This window comes from Cnephaeus nilssonii (assembly GCF_951640355.1).
Source record: "Cnephaeus nilssonii genome assembly, chromosome: 1".
In the NCBI taxonomy this organism is placed as follows: Eukaryota; Metazoa; Chordata; class Mammalia; order Chiroptera; family Vespertilionidae; genus Cnephaeus; species Cnephaeus nilssonii.
In genome coordinates, this window is record NC_137072.1 from 62,351,416 (window position 1) to 62,371,011 (window position 19,596).

General features: G+C 39.9%; 1 protein-coding gene across 4 annotated transcripts in view; it reads left to right on the forward strand.

Moving 5' to 3' along the window:
* Positions 1-19,596, forward strand: part of MAPK10 (mitogen-activated protein kinase 10) — a gene marked incomplete at both ends in the record, with an annotated part of 154,016 nt that overhangs the window by 53,065 nt on the left and 81,355 nt on the right. For all 4 annotated transcript variants that reach the window (XM_079769755.1, XM_079769756.1, XM_079769757.1 and 1 more), the window contains 2 exons: positions 12,613-12,742; positions 18,204-18,262. In XM_079769755.1, coding sequence (XP_079625881.1) covers positions 12,613-12,742; positions 18,204-18,262 — 189 coding nt within the window. The remainder of the gene's footprint in view (positions 1-12,612; positions 12,743-18,203; positions 18,263-19,596) is intronic.

Consider the following 19,596-nt stretch of genomic DNA (forward strand, 5'->3'; position numbering starts at 1 on the left):
TAAGAAAAATATTTGTAATTCTGTATTAACTATACTTCTGGTCATCATTTTGTAATATATATGTATATTAAATAATTATGTCGTACACCTTAATATAATTTTGAATGTGAATTACATCTCAATAAACCTGGGGGAAAATGGTGCCCAAGACTCATTGGCTTCTGCCCTCATGGGACTTACAATCAAGCAGTGGTACAAGTTTTGTTTTTGTTTTTTAAGTGAAGCTAACTTAATTTTCATAACAACTTTATGAAGTTTTATAAGTTATTTTCATTAATACTGTTATAATCAAGAGTTTTCTGATAAGGACTCAAATTAAGCAGGATTCTCAGACACAAAATAATATGGCCGTGATAGCCCAATTTAGATATAATGAGACTGAGGATGGTGAAGTATGGATTGGAAAGAAGCACCATTAATGCAAAGAGACCATGTAAGGGGCAGTCTGTAGTACATGTGACAACATGGTAATGGAAATGGAGTTAGACTTGGTTTGTATTTGAGTCATGGCACCAAAAAAGAAATAGAGTTAGAATTTAGTGGATCGGGAAATATACGTTTGAAGGTAAATATAAGCCATCTTCATGGTTGGATAAGGGGAGGAGATGCAAAAAGAGTAAAATTGAGTTCCCTTCTAAACTTGAACAAATGGGTATTTAAGGGGAAGATTGGCAGAGGGCAATTTAACATTAAGAGAGAAATCAAAGATTTGTTGCTTGGAGCCTATTAATTTTCAGGTATTTCCGAGTCTTCAAGTTAGAGGTGTTCAACAGAGAGTTTTATCTGTGAGTCAAGAGCTTTGAGAAAGATATTTTAGCTAGAGATAATGTTTTGGCATCTGTGTAACACAGCATTATTTTAAAATAGATGCTCAGTTTAAACTTTTGTCTCCTTTAGCTTTTATAATGCCCTCTTCCTAACATTTATAGCTCTGGAAATAAATGTTTAGCAATTACAAATATAATTTCATTTGATGTAGGAGATACAGAGCCAAATCTTTCAGGATTTGGGCCATTAAGGAGCACAACAACTATAAGGAGCACAACAACTTGGAGGATAGAAAAAACAAAAGCAATAAAAGGCAATATATAAGTATACCATAATGATGGCACAAATACAAACTGTTGCAGAGAGAGTTCAATTTCATAAATATTAGCATGGGGAAGTGAATAAAGATAAATAGTACACAAAGAGGGCCAGAGTAGTCAAGAAGGAAAGAAGTCCAGGGGGGCATAAATAATAGCTAATACACATTTTTAGATGTACCTGTTGGGAGATGTTTGGGGCCATTCAGACTGGGAGGGCATTCATAAAGCCAGAGCCTGTGCTGGTGCAGCCTTGGAGCAAGAGAGAGTAGGCCCATGGGCCGGGCAATGACGTTTATTCCTGTCATAATTGTATGTCCTATGTGCAGGAACCATTTGTGATTCTGTGGGTCACTTAATGGGTCTCATCAGTTTTGCAGGTGTCAAGACATAGTAGCAACCTGTGAGCCAAAGGAGCATCTTACTGTCTTTAGTTTGTTAATTTTAGACAGCACATTCTTACTACAAGGCCAACTTGAGTCACTGATTCAGAGTAGTTACTTGAACAAATAAAGGTGATGTGCTCAATAAACTTCAACTCCATAGCTAAATGACATCATCCAGGCTCTAATACTCACCCGAGTTTCCATGTAGATTTATAGGGAAGATCTTGTTAAAATAAAAATATGTAATTAAGTATGATGCCACGTGGGTATTTGAAATATTGGGAGGATCACTTTGTAAATTGTATGATTGTCTAACCTCTTGCTGTGTACCTGAAACTAATTTAAAATAATACTGAATGCAAATTTTAACTGAAAAATAAGATTAAAAAATATTGAATATAAATAACACTTTAAATTTATTGCCAGGAAAGGACCAAAGGTAGGGATGTAGCAGTAACCTTGGAAAAGCGGTCCCTTGCTTCTGCCTCTTCCATCTTACAAAAACAATGTGTAAAAGCCTCTTTATCCAGAAGCACAGTGGTCCTGTGTAGCAGGGGACCATAAGAGTTATCTCTAATTTGGGGATGTAAAAATAGTGCTATTGAAATTTGATTAACTTATTCTTAAAAATACAAATAAAATTTATTTATATTCATTGCCTAAATATTTTTTAAAATATATTTTATTGATATTTTACAGAGAGGAAGAGAGAGGGATAGAGAGTTAGAAACATCGATGAGAGAGAAACATCGATCAGCTGTCTCTTGCACAACCCCCACTGGGGATGTGCCCCCAACCAAGGTACATGCCCTTGACCGGAATCAAACCTGGGACCCTTCAGTCCGCAGGCTGACGCTCTATCCACTGAGCCAAACCAGTTTCGGCCATTGCCTAAATATTAAAAATATAACATGAGAAGATTATTCTTGATATGTCCTCATGTATTTTAATCAACTGAAACTTTCTGTCTAGCCCTATCTCTCTGTAATAGTGTTTTACTGGTATTTTCGGAAGAACTCATTTTTTAGATGTGATTTAATTATTTTTAACCTTTGATAATTTCTGGAAATCTTCAAAATTGCATAATATGGTTACTAAATTTTAAATAACTAGTGACACCTTCAATATAGATCCTCATATTTTTTATTTAAAAAATAGTCTCCAAATGGGCTAAGATGCCTGATAAGAACAAATATATTCTCAATTCTAGTTTATTTTGTATTATTATATATAAGTGGTTCAGCCCAGGTTTTTTCACAGAAACTGCCCTTCTTCATTTAGAATTCCTTTATCAATTAATAATATTTTAAGACAGAACTTGTCAGAGATGTTGCCTATATTTATGATCTTGTTAATGGTTTGCCAAATTTAGATGTTGGAAAAATATAAGCCTTTATAACATACTGATGAAGTGCAACATAAAAATATTCTGAAATTAGGAATTCTATCAAATCCTATAGAGAATATAAATGTATTATAAAATTAGGAACTCTACCTAAAAATTATTCTCATAAGTTGTATTAAGGCATATTTATGGAATTAAAAAATTAAATCTTGTCCTTTGAGAACTCAATATTTGATATGTTCAGTTTCTTTCTTGCCTCATTTTCTTTCAGCACATTTTAGTGTGCTTTTATTGCAAGTTTTTGCTTATGATAATAGCTATTCCCTAGAAGTTTCAAGAGCTAAAGTATTGTGGTACTCCATTTACTGAATACTATGATTAAAGATTTCCAAGTGATTTTACAGAAAAAAAATGCATCTAAAAATTAGGATGTGTTTACAAAAAGTTGTTCTTCAATCACAACTATGAAGGATGCCAAGAAATTGGGGATTACCTTGCTGAAGCATCTTTATTTTTAATTTTTTTATATTTTAATTTTTAAATTAAAGTTTACCTTCATTATTATTTTGTATTCATTTCAGGTGTATAATATAGTGATTAGATAATCATATACTTTACACAGTATTCCCCCTGATATTTCCAGAATCTCTTTGATATTTCCATTGAATCTGCAGATTGCATTGGGTAGTATGGACATTTTAATAATGTTAACTCTTCCTATCTGTGAGTACATATATGCTTCCATTTCACTTATTTTTATCTTCTTCAATATTTTTTCACCAATGTCTTACAGTTTTCAGAGGATAGGTCTTTCACCTGCTTAGTTAAATTTATTCCTAGGTATTTTATTTTTTGATGCAATTGTAAATGGGATTGTTTTCTTAATTTCTCTCTATGATAGTTTGTTACTGGTTACAAAAATGCACCTGATTTCTGGATATTAATTTTGTCTCCTGCTCTAATTTCTGTGGTGATGATTTGTTTAGCATGGTTCCTATCCTTCATCACATCTTTGTGTGATCTCCCCATCACTAGTTCGCTGAAGAACTATAAAGTACTAGCAGTTCAATTTCTAGTACTCTGTTTTGAGCACTTGGCTTTTGAACCCCACACATTGCCTAGTTTCAACTGTGTTGTTCATCAAGTGCAAAATGGTTTTAATAAGAATCTGTGTAACTGGGCTTGATCATTTAGGTTAGTTTGTTACACAGGTGAAATGACTTTTCTTAATGTTGAGCTCTGAGTTTTGCTACCTTTTACTTAGAGAAAGATCCAGGTGAACTCTGTGGTTTATTGCTGTATTTGACCATGAATTACTGCTTGTCAAATGTAGTATTCCACAAAAAATACACTTGGAGGTGGTGATCACTTGTGAGAGGTTTATTAGGAAGTGTACTTGGGTTAACTCCCATGAAATGGAAGGGAAAGAAAGCAGACAGAAGTTTAGCTGCAATGCAATCTCAATAGAAGCCCTATCTGACCCTTCCAGGAGTTCCGAAAATGGAAGGAGCCTGAGTTGTGGTGTGGCCAGGCTTTTATAATTTCATGTTCAATACTCACTGAATGAAGGCTGCCTATGAAGAGAGCAGAAGCTGTACCTGAAGGAGGGTAAGAGCTCAGGGATGTCTGCAACAGCACTTCCAGCTGCTGGGACAATAAGTGGTTTATTCCTGAAGGGGAATCTTAGCATGCATCACAGCACCTACACTTCCCTTTGATGCAATTAATGCAGTTCTATAATTGGCTTTTTTTTCTCCAATATGCTGAGAACATATTTGCAGAAAATCAGAAGCCCAAAGTGCTTGGGGCTCACAAAAGTTATAATGTATCCCTGAAACATGGATATGCCTACTTCTAGACTTTCTGTTATATAATTAATGTTTTTATTACTTAAGTCACTATTAGTCAGAGTTCTATTACTTATAATTAAAAACATCCCTAACAAAATATAACAAAAATGATACAGCCAATCTATTCAAAGATAAAAATAACCAATAAAAAAATTTCCCAACAAAAAACCCAACAAACAAACAAACAAACCCGAAACTATTGAGTTCTGATGGGGTGAATAGGGAGGGTATCTACTGAGAAGGACACTTGGGCTGCAACCTGAATCACAGGATAGGGCCAGGCAGGAGAAACATCCCCAAAAGCCTGAGTTCACCAGCATGGCTGTCAATGGTGGAATCAGTATCTCAGTGGTAATGTTTGGGCATGAAAATGAGATATTTGAGGGCACTGGGTGCACATTTTTTAATAGTTTTCAACTAATGTCCAGGCCTCTGGAAAAGGTCAAAGTGATAATGTGGGAATATGGAAAAAGAGCAATAGAGGTGCAGGGGTACATCTCAGGACAGAATTTGGCTTGTTGGGCTATAGCTTATGATGTTTCATATACACCAATGACACTTTTAAAAAAATTCTTTATTGTTAAAGTATTACATATAGTATTACATATGTCTCCTTTTCCCCCCATTGCCCTCTCCCCACCCACCCCACCACCCAGCACATGCCCTCACCCCCCAAGTGTCTGCATCCATTGGTTATGCTTATATGCATGCATACAAGTCCCTTGGTTGATCTCTTACCACCGCTCCTCCCCTGCCTTCCCTCTGAAGGTTACTTCATTTCATGTTGTGCCAAAGCTCCCTTAGGCTCTCCTCCTGCTTTCTAATATTTTTTCCAGTTGCTGTTCAGATTGGGTGTGTTTTTCTGCCCTATCTTCTAACTCATTAATTCGGTCCTCTGCTTCTTCTAGTCTATCGTTGAAACCTTCCATTGTGGTGTTGTTGTTTTTTTTTTGTTTTTTATTGTAGCTATATATTTTATTTATTTATTCTCGATTCTTACATAAGTTGTTGATTTTCTCATCCATCCAATTTATGAACTGTATGACCTGTACTCTGAATTCTTTTTCTGACATACCACATCCTCTGTTTCATTTAGTTCCTTTTCTGGCAATTCCTCCTTTTCTTTCCTTGGGAGGTTGTTTCTTTGTCTCCCTATTATTCTGTGTCTTTCTGGCCCTGGGCACCCTGTTTGGGGTTTGAGAGGTTGAAGACCCTGTCAGGGCAATTGTCCAGAAATCTTTAGCCCAGAGGCTGGGTCTGCCTTGAGTCTCATGCCTTCATTAACTCTGCTCTGAGTTGTATCCCCTTCTCCCATGGATCTGGTCCCTAAGTTGCCTGCTTCAGATGCTCAGGGTGGTGGGAGCACATTTACAGTTCCTCTGGTGTGTGACTCCTTGTGAGCCCTCTGGCATGCACTTTGCTGTGCAATCCCAGCACCTGTGGCAAGGTGGCACCCCAGGTCCCTCTGGCAGCACACTTGCAGAGTGGTCCTGTGGCCCCTGCTGGACTTGCTCAGGGTCACCCTGGCAGTGATCTCCTGTGGCCCAGAGTGAGGTGTGTGCTGGGTTGCTCTGGGTAGCCCCAGCACCAAGACCCTGGGCTCAGGGTGGAGTAGGTGCGGGTTGCCCTGGGTCACTCAGTTCGTGCTTTCCTGCTGTTCAGAGTGAGGTGCATGCTGGGTTGCTTGGATGGCCTCAGCAAGACTGTCCCAAGGTCTGGGGTGGAGCAGGTGCAGGTGGATCTGGGTCACATAATCAGAGCTCTCTTGTGACCCTTAGTGAGGCGTGCACTGGGTTGCTCCAGGTCACCCTTCCTGGCCAGGGTGAAGCAGGTGTGGGTTGCTCTGGGACACCCCAGCAGGGTGCCAGGTGTGGAGCAGGCACCAGTTGCTCTGGGTAACACAGGTTGCTCTGGATTACACAGTCCCTGCTCTCCTGTGGCCCAGAGTGGAGCATGCTCTAGGTCAGTGGTCGGCAAACTCATTAGTCAACAGAGCCAAATATCAACAGTGCAATGACTGAAATTTCTTTTGAGAGCCGAAAACCGACTTCTGTGCATGGGCCACGAAATTTCAATCACACTGTACGTGCGCTCCCGCATGTGATATTTTGTGGAAGAGCCACACTCAAGGGGCCAAAGAGCCGCATGTGGCTCGCAAGCCGCAGTTTGCTGACCACTGCTCTAGGTTGCTCTGGGGACCTAGCAGTAGGTCCTGGGGCTTGGGGTGGAGTGGGCACCAGGTGACTCCAGGTCAGGCTAGCCGCACGGTTTTGGGGTCCAGGGCGGGGATGGGGTGCAGGGTTCCCCCTGGCTTGCACTCACTGCAGGGTCTTGGAGCCAGATCCTAGGATGCTGGGTCCCAGCATGCTGATGAGGAGGCCTGGTGCGGGAGCTCAGTCTGTCGGCACGTGTATCCTGCAGATGTCTGGAAGCCTGCTGGGAGGTACTGCGCTACTCACTGCTGGGGCATGGTGGTAGTTCCACATGGGTTATGGCTGGCAAGTGGTGTCCTCTAGGCATCCTCTGCCCTTCCTTATTGAAAATTGTCTCCTCAGCTGTGTCTAATTGGTTAATTCAGGGTGGATGTTCTCCAATTTAGTTGCTTTTCTGGCCTGGCCCTAGGAGGAATTGCATGACACTGCAGCCTCTTCAGCCACCATTTTCTATTCTGAGACTTTATTTAAGAGATAAAGTTCTCATGATGACCAGGGATTTTGTTTTCTTTTGTTTTGTTTGTTTGTGTTTTTTTGTTTTGCTTTGGTTTTTGTGGTTTTTTTTCTTAATTAAATGTTAATATGATCAAGAAGATTTTTAAATGTGAAAGGTAAGGGGAACAAAAATGATCAAATATATTATTATAATGTAGGAAGAAAGATATTTGTACAAGAGGTGCCTGCAATTGCCAGAAAAAAACACACATGATAAGTATATTGAAAATAAGATTTATCTGCAGGGGTGTGTGTGTGTGTGTGTGTGTGTTTATTTATATAAATATGTTTAAGGAGATAAACAGCTTTATAGCATCATAGAACTGTATTAAATGGTAGGAGTATGCCAACAGAAGGCTGCATCTTACTTTTATGCATAAACCAGGTAGAAGTGAAGCTGACTTAGTACTGTAGGTAAAAAAATTGCTGGAATATTTTCAGCAAAATTGCTGTGACTTTTTATTATCTGCATGAAGATAAAAGAATGAGAAACCACTAAAAGAAAAAAATAAGAGTCTATGGACCAAGACTTAAAAAAAAGATGACTCAGGAGTAACAAAAACCTTTCAGACATTAATTTCTTACTGTACAGCACCAATGATGCCAATGTGCAGATGTATTTGCTAAATTGCTGCCAGTAATCACTCAGGAATTACAGACAATGGGAAAGACTGTAGGGTCAGCCTGGGTTCATGGCAGGAGACAGAAACATTTTAAGTAGGCAGAGATTTGATACGGTAAGTTGGGTGCTTGCAAAATCACTGGAAGGCCTAGAGAGGTGAGCACTAGTCTGGGTTTCCCAAATGACTCCCAGACATGCCAGAGCAGACTCATCAGGAAAGCTTCAACCTCCGAGACCATGGGGTTTCCAGAACGCCTGATTGTAACAGAGGTTTGGGAATTACAGAGCTGGAACTGTGCACTCATCACTCTGCTGTCACTACTCCATCGTGCGAGTGACTGCGCCCTGGAACCTGGAGTCCACCGCAGTATGTGCTTCAACTCCTCTGCCAAGACTCTGGAGGGTGCTGTCAATCATTGCTTCAGAAGAAGATCTCACATCTCCATCAGACCTTGCTTGCCAACCAAGCAGTGTTAGAAGATGACCACCCTCACTTCTGCCTACAAATCTTTCATAGTTTCATCAGTGTCACAGGACCTTATTGGAATCCAGAGCTCTAGCTGTAAAAGCATCTGGGAATTATATATTTAACGCTTAAGTCTCCTTGATGAAGGCGGACATAATACAAGGTGATCAAATGGAAGTTCAATGAGCCAAACCACAGCATTCCACACAACTCTAGACAGGCAGTATTCTTATTCTTTCAGAGGGAGGAAAGAGATGATAAGAGATACCTATTGACATTGGTTCTCAAATTGGTTAAAAAAGATACTCTGTGAGCCATTAATCACTGGGAATAGGGAGTTCCTTAAAAAACAAGTTATACTGGATAGCTTATTAAAGTGATAAGTAATAGAACTGTATGGCTATAATGTATCTAGATTTTAATAAAGCTTTTGCCTCAAACTTTTATATCATGGGGCAAACTTGTGAAATGTGGTCAAGATAGTGGTATAGTTAAATGGATTTGTAATTAACAGACAGATTAAGAAATGCTGATTAGTAGATAAACATCCAGATATAACACACACTGTAGAAATTTATGTTGATCTTGCCCTGCATTACACAATGACTCCAGCAAGGACATTGACTTTTAAAACTAGCCGTAGTCGTAGTCAGTATTTCTTGAGTGCTCACTCTAGGTGAGGCACTATAGATACATGAAGTTGTTATTATCTCCATTATAAATATGGGGAAACTGATGCCAGAAAGTGCAAGTGGGTTGCCCATAGCTTTGTGTCAGGTAAGCAGCAGTACTGAGATTCATACCCAAAATTGCTTTAAGGAAGAGGTCACAGAGGGAGACAGAATGCTACTACATTTCTAGGAGAAACTGGCCAGTGTCGTAACTGCTCAGAAAGCTGGGGAATTGCCATTCTCCATTATCCCACAAGAAGTCCAAGGCTGGCCCATTATCTTGCAGGATCTGGTCAGTATCTCATGGACTCAAACTCACATTGACAAGTTTCACTTAAAACTCACATAATAAAACCAGATGCCAATTTATTAAACTACTAGAGGCCCAATGCACAAAATTTGTGCAAGAGTAGGCCTTTCTTCCCTGGCTGCCAGCACTGGCTTCTCTCTGGTACCTGGGACCCTGGCTTCCCTCTGGCCACGGGCAGGCACCCGGGACCCAGGCTTCCGTTGGACCGCTGGCAGGGACCAGGTTTCCCTCGCAGCCCTGGCTTTGTCCAGAAGGATGTCCAGAAGGACGTCCGGTCTAATTAGCATATTATGCTCTCATTATTATAGATGAGAAATGTGACAGTCAAAGTGACCAAATTTGGACACTATTCTTGCCTGCATCATCTGAAAGAGAGCCTGATAAGCAAACGTTGATTGCAGAGGATGGAATCAGCCCGAGGAGACACTGATCAGAATGCTAACAGGCTATAGTCTCTGACATCACAACAGGAATGCAAACATCTACCTGGGAGGCAATCTCTTATTTGGCCAGGCAGTGTCAGAATTTGCCTTTCTAATGCCTTTTTTTTTTTTTAAATATATTTTATTGATTTTTTACAGAGAGGAAGAGAGAGGGATAGAGAGTTAGAAACATCGATGAGAGAGAAACATCGATCAGCTGCCTCCTGCACACCCCCCACCGGGGATGTGCCCGCAACCAAGGTACATGCCCTTGACCGGAATCGAACCTGGGACCCTTCAGTCCGCAGGCCAACGCTCTATCCACTGAGCCAAACCGGCCTGGGCTCTAACGCCTTTTTATACACTTTTATGACTGATTGCTATTCGTTCTTTAGATATTTTAATGATTTCAACTAAGTTGTTTTGGATTAAAAGTTAGGTGTTTTTGTTTTTCTCTTTAAGATGATTATTCTGATCAGTTTACTGCTGGTAAAATTACTTAACCTTAGAAATTATAATTTCTGTATTTCCAAATCCACTGTTGTCCTTGTGCACTGCCTTTAGACTGCAGGCCCATCTGATTCCTTTACCTGTGCTTCCATTGGTAAGTTAATAAGAACAAATAAGAACAGAAGCACCAGTGCTGACAAACAGAGTTAAATAGCAGCACAAGTTTTTTTTGTGTTTTTTTAAAGACAACATTTTCATTTCAATACACTCACTGTGAGTCAATAGTGTGCAATGTGTGGTTATCAAAGAATCCAGGAAAGATTTCCCTGTATTAACTGTGTCAACATAATGAATGAGCGACTGAATGTCTGAGAGAGTTGATAGCCTTACCCTTCATTGACATTCCATGCCTGGAGTAACAATGTTTATTTAGTGCAGGGCTCACATTTTCAGATGATATTCACAGACTGGAATATATTCCGAGGAAACTGATCAGATGGTGATGGGCTTTGAAATAACATTCTGACAAATGGAGGTAGGACACTGGTGATATTTAGCTTAAGGAAGAAAAGATTTAGGAGAAAAGCTAAGTGTTATTGAGTGCTTATAGGCCAGGCGTTGTGCTCAGTCTTTTAACGGACTTCGGGCATTGTGGGTCTATCATAAGGAAAAGGAAATACTTCACTTTGAGTTGCCGTGGAGGCAGGGCAGACAGTAATCAATACATCCCATGGAAAGACAACTCTGCTTAGTAGAATAATGGCATTTCTAACTCTCAGAGCTGTTCAACAGCAGAAGGAGCTGCCTTAATGTTAAAGGGGCTCAAGTTTTTGGAGATGCTCAAGGAAAGATTGGTCAGTCTTTTGATGGAGATATTTTGGAGAGGAATAAGTGCTAAGTGGAGGCATGGATCAGAGGAACTCTGAGACTTTGTCCCGCCTTATCCTGTGAGTGTATCGTTATCTTACAACACAGTTATCCTTTTTGTTTGTCTGTCAGCTTAGTGGCATTAACCTTAAATTGTAAATGTCACTTCCAATTCAATGGATTAATTGCTGTGGGGACACTAGTTGCTGTGTCATTCCTGGAAATTAAGACAACCCTTCCTGGCAACTCAGACAATTCAGCACAACTTAGAGTTGCAGGGATGGGAAAAACATTTGTGAGTAGGCCATTAGATATGATAGCAAGAAGAGGCCAACTTCCTCATTTGTCCCAGACCCATGTATTCCGAGAATGGGAGAAACAGGACCATATATTGATTGCTTTTTCAAAGCATGGTAAATGATCATTCTCAAATAGTTTGAAAGCTTCAAATGTAAGTGGCATTCATTTCCATGTTTGTATTTAAATACTAAATATTATTGATGCATCTGAAATCCCCTCTGATTGCACTCCCTATTTTGAGCTTTGCTATAGTTAATGAGGGAACTTTGAGTTTCAACCAACCTGTGCTTTCATGGCAATCAATATCACACCTTAACAACTGGTACCTTTGAATGGGGAAAACATGAATGTCCACATAAAATAACCAAAGAATGATGAACCTAGAGAACACCTAACTATCACATCAGACTAGAGGAGAATTGCAAACCTAGAGAGGTGAAATGACTCGCACACAGTCACGTGGCTAGGGGGGAAGCTGAGCACTTTTCTTTCTTCTCTTGTCCTCACTCACTGATGCAATTATATGTTGTATTCCTGCCACGATTCCTTTTCTTCCTTTCTTCTTTATTTATATTTTTGCAAGTAGAATTTTTTTATATTGGTCACTCATCTTTTTTTAAAAAAAAATCTTTATTGTTGAAAGTATTACATATGTCCCCCTTTTTACTCCATTGATTCCTTCAAGCCCTCTCCCCTCGCCTGCCCGCCCCAGGCCTACATCACCCTATTGTTTATGAACATGGGATATATATATATAATATATATATATATATACACATATATATATATATATATATATATATATATATACACACACACACACACACACACAAAGAATTTATATATATATATACACACACACACAAAGAATTTGGCTGGTCTCTTCCCACCCACCCTCACCTTCCCTCCGAGATTCAACTGTCTGTTCCATGCTTCTATATCTTTATTCACAGCCTTGTTGACCTGTGATGTGAGGAGAGAGTATCTGAGTAGGATTCTAAATATATATATATATATATATATATATATATATATATATATATATATATTACCCATATCCTTAGTTCTGTAGGCAGGAATTATAAGGACTCTTTTGTTTTTAATCCTGGATTGTTCTTGGATCTCTGCAGTGCTGCGTATGATGCTGTCCTTGACAGAAATGTGGCCATTAAGAAGCTCAGCAGACCCTTTCAGAACCAAACGCATGCCAAGAGAGCTTACCGGGAACTGGTCCTCATGAAGTGTGTGAACCATAAAAACGTGAGTTGTTTTTTAAAGCTCTGATAGTGGGAGTTTGTGAGATCGGGGAAAAAAAAATTAGTATTCCAACTTGAGTAGGAAAAGCTTTCTTTATTTTGCAATTTGTCTTTTAAGGTTGTTTATCCTGTCCATATGCTACATTTAATTTCATTATCCTCATGGTAGCTTTCTGCTTAAAAAAATCATCTAAAAACCATATGGCATGGAGGGGATAAATTTGGTAGATATTTCCCTGTTATGAAATTAACCATATTTGGTTATTGTGCTCCAAATTAAGCGGAGATCTCCATTCTTCTCCAAAATAAAAACAAACACAAACAAAAATATCCTATAGAACAATATGCAATGCTTCTTTACAATTTCAATTTAATTATTAACAGATGAAGATTTTTATCTCCTTTTTCTTTTACCTATAGTCTGGCAGTGGCCCCCACCTGTTCAGTACACACGCTGTGCTTTGGCAACTTGTTTTTGTAGGGCTGCGCAGCCGTGCAGGGGGATATTTGCGAAGCACTTAAGAACAGGATCATCAAGAATATTTCTCCTTGGAACTCAGTAGGGTTCAACCATTATGGAACTTTCTTCACTTCCAAGTATAAGCTTCTTCAACCACAGGCAAAGGCCACTAGAATTTTTTCTATGTTTTCATTCTTCTTAGTAAGGATAAATGGGAGGTAATTCATTATTGCAATAATGACTATTATTAAGAAATAAAATATAATAAATATAGTACATATAAATATATAATAAAGTTATCCTATATAATAAAAGCCCAATATGCTAAGTGTCTGGCCATCCAGTTGTCTGTTCACCCAATGAAAGCATAATATGCTAATGATATGCTAAGGCCTCTCAACGGCTCACTATGACGTATACTGACCACCAGGGGGCAGACAGTTGACTGGTGGACCAGTTTCTATGATGTGCACTGACCACCAGGGGGCAGACAGTTGACTGGTGGACTAGTCGCTATGATGTGTACTGACCACCAGGGGGCAGACAAGTTGACTGGTGGACCAGTTGCTATGATGTGCACTGACCACCAGGGGGCAGATGCTCCAACTGGTAGGTTAGCTTGCTACTGGGGTCCGGCCCATCAGGACTGGGCAATACAGGGACGGACATGCCCTGGAGCCCTCTCATGGTCCCTCCTGTGGTTCCTCCCTGGCCACCAGCCCCAATCAACCCTGAACAGGACTGGGCAAGACATCCCTGATTGGCTCCGATTGCCAGCCAGGCGGAGGGACCCCACCTGTGCACAAATTTGTGCACCAGGCCTCTAGTTATACTATAAATTATTATAATACAACTGTATAAACAGTAACTATTATAACTCCCAACAAAGTTTTTCTTAAGTAAGAAAATCACACAGAATATATGAAACTAGAGGCCCAATGCATGAAATTCGTGCATGGGTAGAATCCCTAGGCCTGGCTGGCAATCAGGGCCGATTTATGGGATGACTTGGCAGGGAACTCAGGAGGTTCCCTGTTGGCACACACCATGGCCAGCCTGGAGCTGCCCGCTTGCCGGCCCTGCCCCCCAATCACTCCGCCAAGGCCACCAGTCACCTCCTTCTGCAGGGCGACCAGCGGGGCGATTGGGGGGCCACCACTGGCACCCGCCTTGGCTGGGCTGGAGCCTGTGGGCTGGGGGCAGCTCCTGTGTTGAGCGTCTGTCCCCTGATGACCAGTGTGCATCATAGCAACTGGTCGTTCCACCAGTTGTTCCACAGTTTGGTCGATTTGCATATTAGGCTTTTATTATATAGGACTAGAGGCCCGGTTCACGGAACTCGTGCATGGGGGGGGGGCTTTTATTATATAGGACTAGAGGCCCGGTTCATGAAATTCGTGCCCAGCCTGCACCCTCTTCAATCTGGGACCTCTTGAGGGATGTCCGACTGCCCGTTTAGGCCCGATCACACTGAGATCAAGCCTAAACAGGCGGTCGGACATCCTTCTCACAATCCAGGACTGCTGGCTCCCAACTGCCCTTTCCCGAAGGCCTGGTCCCCTCCAACTGCCCTCCCCTGCTGGCCTGGTCCCCCCCAACTTCCCTTCCTTGCAGGCCTGGGTCCCTCCCAACTGCCTTCCTCTGCTGTCCTGGTCACTCCTAACTGCCCTCCCTGCTGGCCTAATCACCCACAATTACCCTCCCCTGCAGTCCTGGGTCCCCCCCAACTGCCCTCCCTTGCTGGCCTGGTCTCCCCCAACTGCCCTCCTCTGCTGACCTGGTCACCCCCAACTGCCCTTCTCTGCTGGCCTGGTCACCCCTAACTGCCCACAACTGCCCTCCCCTGCAGGTCATCTTGTGGCGGCCATCTTGTGTCCACATGGGGGCAGCCATTTTTGACAACATGGGGCGGCCGTCTTGTGTCTTGGTGTGATGGTCAATTTGCATATTATTCTTTTATTACATAGGATTATCAATGTAAGCTTATAAATAAATGAATTTGTCATAAGGCACATTTATCAATGGCACTAAGATGAAGCAAATATATGAGTGTTTAGTTGAAGGATATTTGAAATACAAATATGTGGATTCAGGCTCAATGGCATTGTTTTTCTTTTCTTCTATTACACTGTTCCAATGACTTTTTAGTTTAGTCATTTGACAAATATTTGTTGAATGAATAAAATGTGCCAGATATAGATCTAGATATTCTGGGTACTAAGAACAGAGCAGTGAAGATACCAGAGATGGAGTCCTGCCCATGTGGAACTCATGTTCTAATGGCAGAAAGACAGTCTACCAAACAGATAGGTAAAAGTATGGAATGGCAAATGGTGATTAGTACTATTAAGTAAAACAAAGCAAAGAAGGAAGATAAAAATTCTGGTGAATGTGGGGTGGAGTAGGGTTATGCTTTTAAATAGGCTGAGCAAGAAACGCCTCTCTGAGAAAAGGAAATATTATGAAGTATGTACCCATCTTTAATTTTGCTATGCAAGGAATATGGTACTTCTAGAAAGCAACATAGAAATGATGGAAAAAATAATTCCTAAGAAAAGTAATTCTACTAAAGCAATTTGTTCTTTCAATATGTTAAATAAAGACAAGAGCAAGAAAACCACATAACCTATGCAATCTATTTTTATATCAGCAAAGAGCATGAGAAATATTATAGGCAATGGAAGATGGATGGATACTAGTAATGAAGCAACTGTATGGAAAAGTATGACAGTTTGTGTTTTCATATGTTTATATTTTCCTAGTCCTCCTTCCTGCCCTTATATATAATAAATGCATTGCAAAGAAATTTCCACTTACTTGGGAATCATACTCCCCATTGTTGATGGGGAAGTTCACATTTATGTGAAATATGGAGGTTCACATTTATGATACCTAAAAAGAAGTTCCAAATTGAAGTGATAATTTGTAAATGTCATCCTATCTGCTACCACCTTTTGTGTGTGTACGCATGTATGTAGCCATGCATGCATGTATAAAAGTTTATGGAAATAAATTCTGGAACTTGTTAACAGAGAGGAAGTTCACTTACAACCAAGTGTAAATTTCACTTTAGTACTTGTAATATTAAATAAAAGCAGTCAGAATGCAGAACTTTGTTAATGCTGTGGAAAGTAAAGTGAAACAGTGAAGTAATTTCAAATAAACATTTAATAACAAAGAAGAGCATCCATTTAGAAAACAAATACTTAATTCTAGGAATTGGTAGCTGGTGTGACTGTGAGGCCCTGACAAGCACTGATTCATAGTTGTGCACTTTAAGATACTGGAATAGAGGGGCTGAATCAAACTCCTGCCTGGACATTGTTCAACTAAAATGGAAATACCTGTGATGATCTGTTTCTAAAGACAAGATTTTAAGTGCTTATTAGTAGGAATTAGAATTCATAAAGGAGCAAAAAAGAAAGAGGAGAAATCCTCAAAAGGAAATCAAAGAAGTTGAAAGTGATTTTTTTTTAAAGGGCATAGGGAAAGGGAAAATAAGAATAGATAGTGGTGTGAAATTTACCTTTCAAAATAATAAATCTTGATACGGACTATTTGTGTGTATTGTGTTGTATTTATATGTGTCTTACACCTAGTTTCTGGTGTTTTTATTTGAAAATGTCAAAATGAATTACATTCTAATACTGATAAAATACTAGAAAACCAGACCCACTATAAATATGTTCCAATGAGAGATGTACTACATTGACATTTTTCAACACGGACTATAACTAAGTATATAGAATGACAAGGTACTTTACTAACAAGCTTTAATGATAGTTTGAAATGATTTTATTTCTTTATGAATATTCCATACTGTACGGTTGCTTTAGTAGAGATGATCTTGGGTTTTTGGTATGTTATAACCATTGACATATATATGAAAATAATGGGTGATATTATAATATTTTTTCTTAATAATTCCTCAACAAATGAAAACTACTTAAGGCCTAAAAGCATTCATTAGAATTGATTGCTTTTCTTAGATGATTAAAATAATTTTGTTTTATTTTATTACTTCATTTGTTTCTGTACAAGTTATTGTTTATTAATTCATGTTTTAAAGTTGTATAAATCTTAAACTTGTACTTATAAAATATTTGTGAAATGGTTGCATCTATACTGTGAGTAGAAGATAGTTATTATATATTTTTTATTTCCCGTTGGCACATTAGTTCAGAATATTTAGCAGAAAGAACATTTTTAGTTATCTGTGTGTGCAATCTATTTGGAAACATGTCAAAGGAGATTTTTTAATTTACTTATACTAGAAGGTGAAATTCTTTACTATCAAATATATAGCACAAAGCAGGAAACAATAAGTTTAATACTAGTAAACAAACTTTTGAAACCTTTTTCCCATTTTCTACTAAATTTGTTATTGGTATCATCCCAGATATACCTTCCCCACACATACTATTGGAACATTAGTTTAAGTAATATTTGAGTGTGAAATAGAAGCAAAAGAAACTAAATTAACAATAAAAAAATCTTGAATTAGAGGTTCACCTTGAATTAGAGGTTCACCTTGAATTAGAGCATCATCTTGAATTAGAGCCCCACCTTGAATTGGAACACCACCCAGCTCACTTAGAGGAAAAACATGGCCTTGCTAAGTCTTGTTGGGTGTTTCACTGCTGCTCCCTTTTCTTACATGCTTTTCCTTCTTTGTTTAATGACCTTGTATTCTACCAAGTAGAACCATACTCTAATGTAGTATCACAATTACATATCTTCTCTGACTCTTTCTTTTGCCTAAGAATTTCAGCTTTTTAATTGTATTTTAACCTGAAGACAAACTATATGTCCTTTCTGAGTACATTTTTTTCATGTTCTGTGAGACAGTTCTAGAATTTTTTCCAACTTTTCTATTTCTATCATAGAGCTAGAGTGTGACTTTGAGTTGGAAAAAATGCTAGTCTAAATATGCTTTTAAAATAACTCATTCTCTCCCTTTTTTCTTTCACTCTTTCTTCTGTCCTTTCCACTGTCTCTTTTCCAGATTATTAGTTTACTAAATGTCTTCACACCCCAGAAAACGCTGGAGGAGTTCCAAGATGTGTAAGTAACAAAACTCATGAAGGAAGGAAGAGCATAGCACTCTAATAACTCAAGGGAAATTGACAATAATAAAATAGATGAACTCCCTTGTAGAGATCAAAGGGACATGAAAGCTGGCAGCAAATGAAATGGATCTCTAGTGACAGGACAGAGTTTCTGTTTCTGGTGTTACTTCTGGTTCACTGTGCTTTGTTGTTCCATGTTCTTGTTTCAGTTGGAGAAGATATATTATTAATTATGTGTTTTTCGTTATTGTTGATTCTGTGAGTTATTTAGAATGAGTTAATTCCCTTTGAGAAATATTACTAAAGAGAGATCTGATAATAATTATCTGTAATATTTGTTTTTATGGTGCCTTTGATTTTGTGTAAAAAGAATCTACCTAGAGGTATAGTGATGACAAGCAGAGGAGAGAAAGTGAATCATAGTACCTTATCTTGTGTAATACAGATGCATTGCATTTAGTGGAAGATGCTATTTGGAAAATTTTTCTTATTTATAATCATAACTAGAGGCCCGGTGCACAAAATTTGTGCATTGGGGGCTGTGTCCTTCAGCCCAGCCTGCAACCTCTCCAATCTGGGACCCCTTGGGGGATGTCTGACTGCCAGTTTAGGCCCAATCCCTGTGGCTGCTGGCTCCTAACCACTCACCTGCCGGCCTGATTAACACCTAACTGCTCCCCTGCTGGCCCGATCGCCCCCAACTGCCCTTCCCTGCTGGCCTGATCATCCCTAACTGCTCTCCCCTGCTGGCCTAATCTTGCTCCCAACTGCCCTCCCCTGCAAGCCTGATCTCACCCCCAACTGCCTTTCTCTGCCAGCCAATTTGGTTCTGATTGGTCAGTTTCTATGCCAGTCAAAAGCTCTGCCTCCTAAGCAGCCATTGGCTCCTCACAGTTGACCCAGATTTGGTTCTGACTGGTCAGTTTCTATGCCAGTAAGTGTGAAAAGCTCGGCCTCCTAGGCAGCCATTGGCTCCTCACACTTCACCCAGATTTGGTTCTGATTGGTCGGTTTCTATGCCAGTCAGCGTCTCTGGGTCTGATCAGAAAGGCGGGGCTGATCGGCAGCCCAGGTGGAGGCCTGGAGAGAAATGGAGGCACAGCTGCTGACCAGGCCTGGAGCTAAAGAGAGGCAAGTGCTGATCAACAGCTGCCACAGAGGCTACGGATCAGACCCTGATTCTCTCTTTAGGCCTCTCTCTGGGCCTGATTCGCAGCCCCCTTAAGCAGTCAGTGCTGGGTCACTGTGCCTGCAGCCATAGCAGTCAATGCTGGGTTGCCACGGCAACCCAGCGCTGACTGCAGGACTGACTTCCAGTTAGTCCAGCCT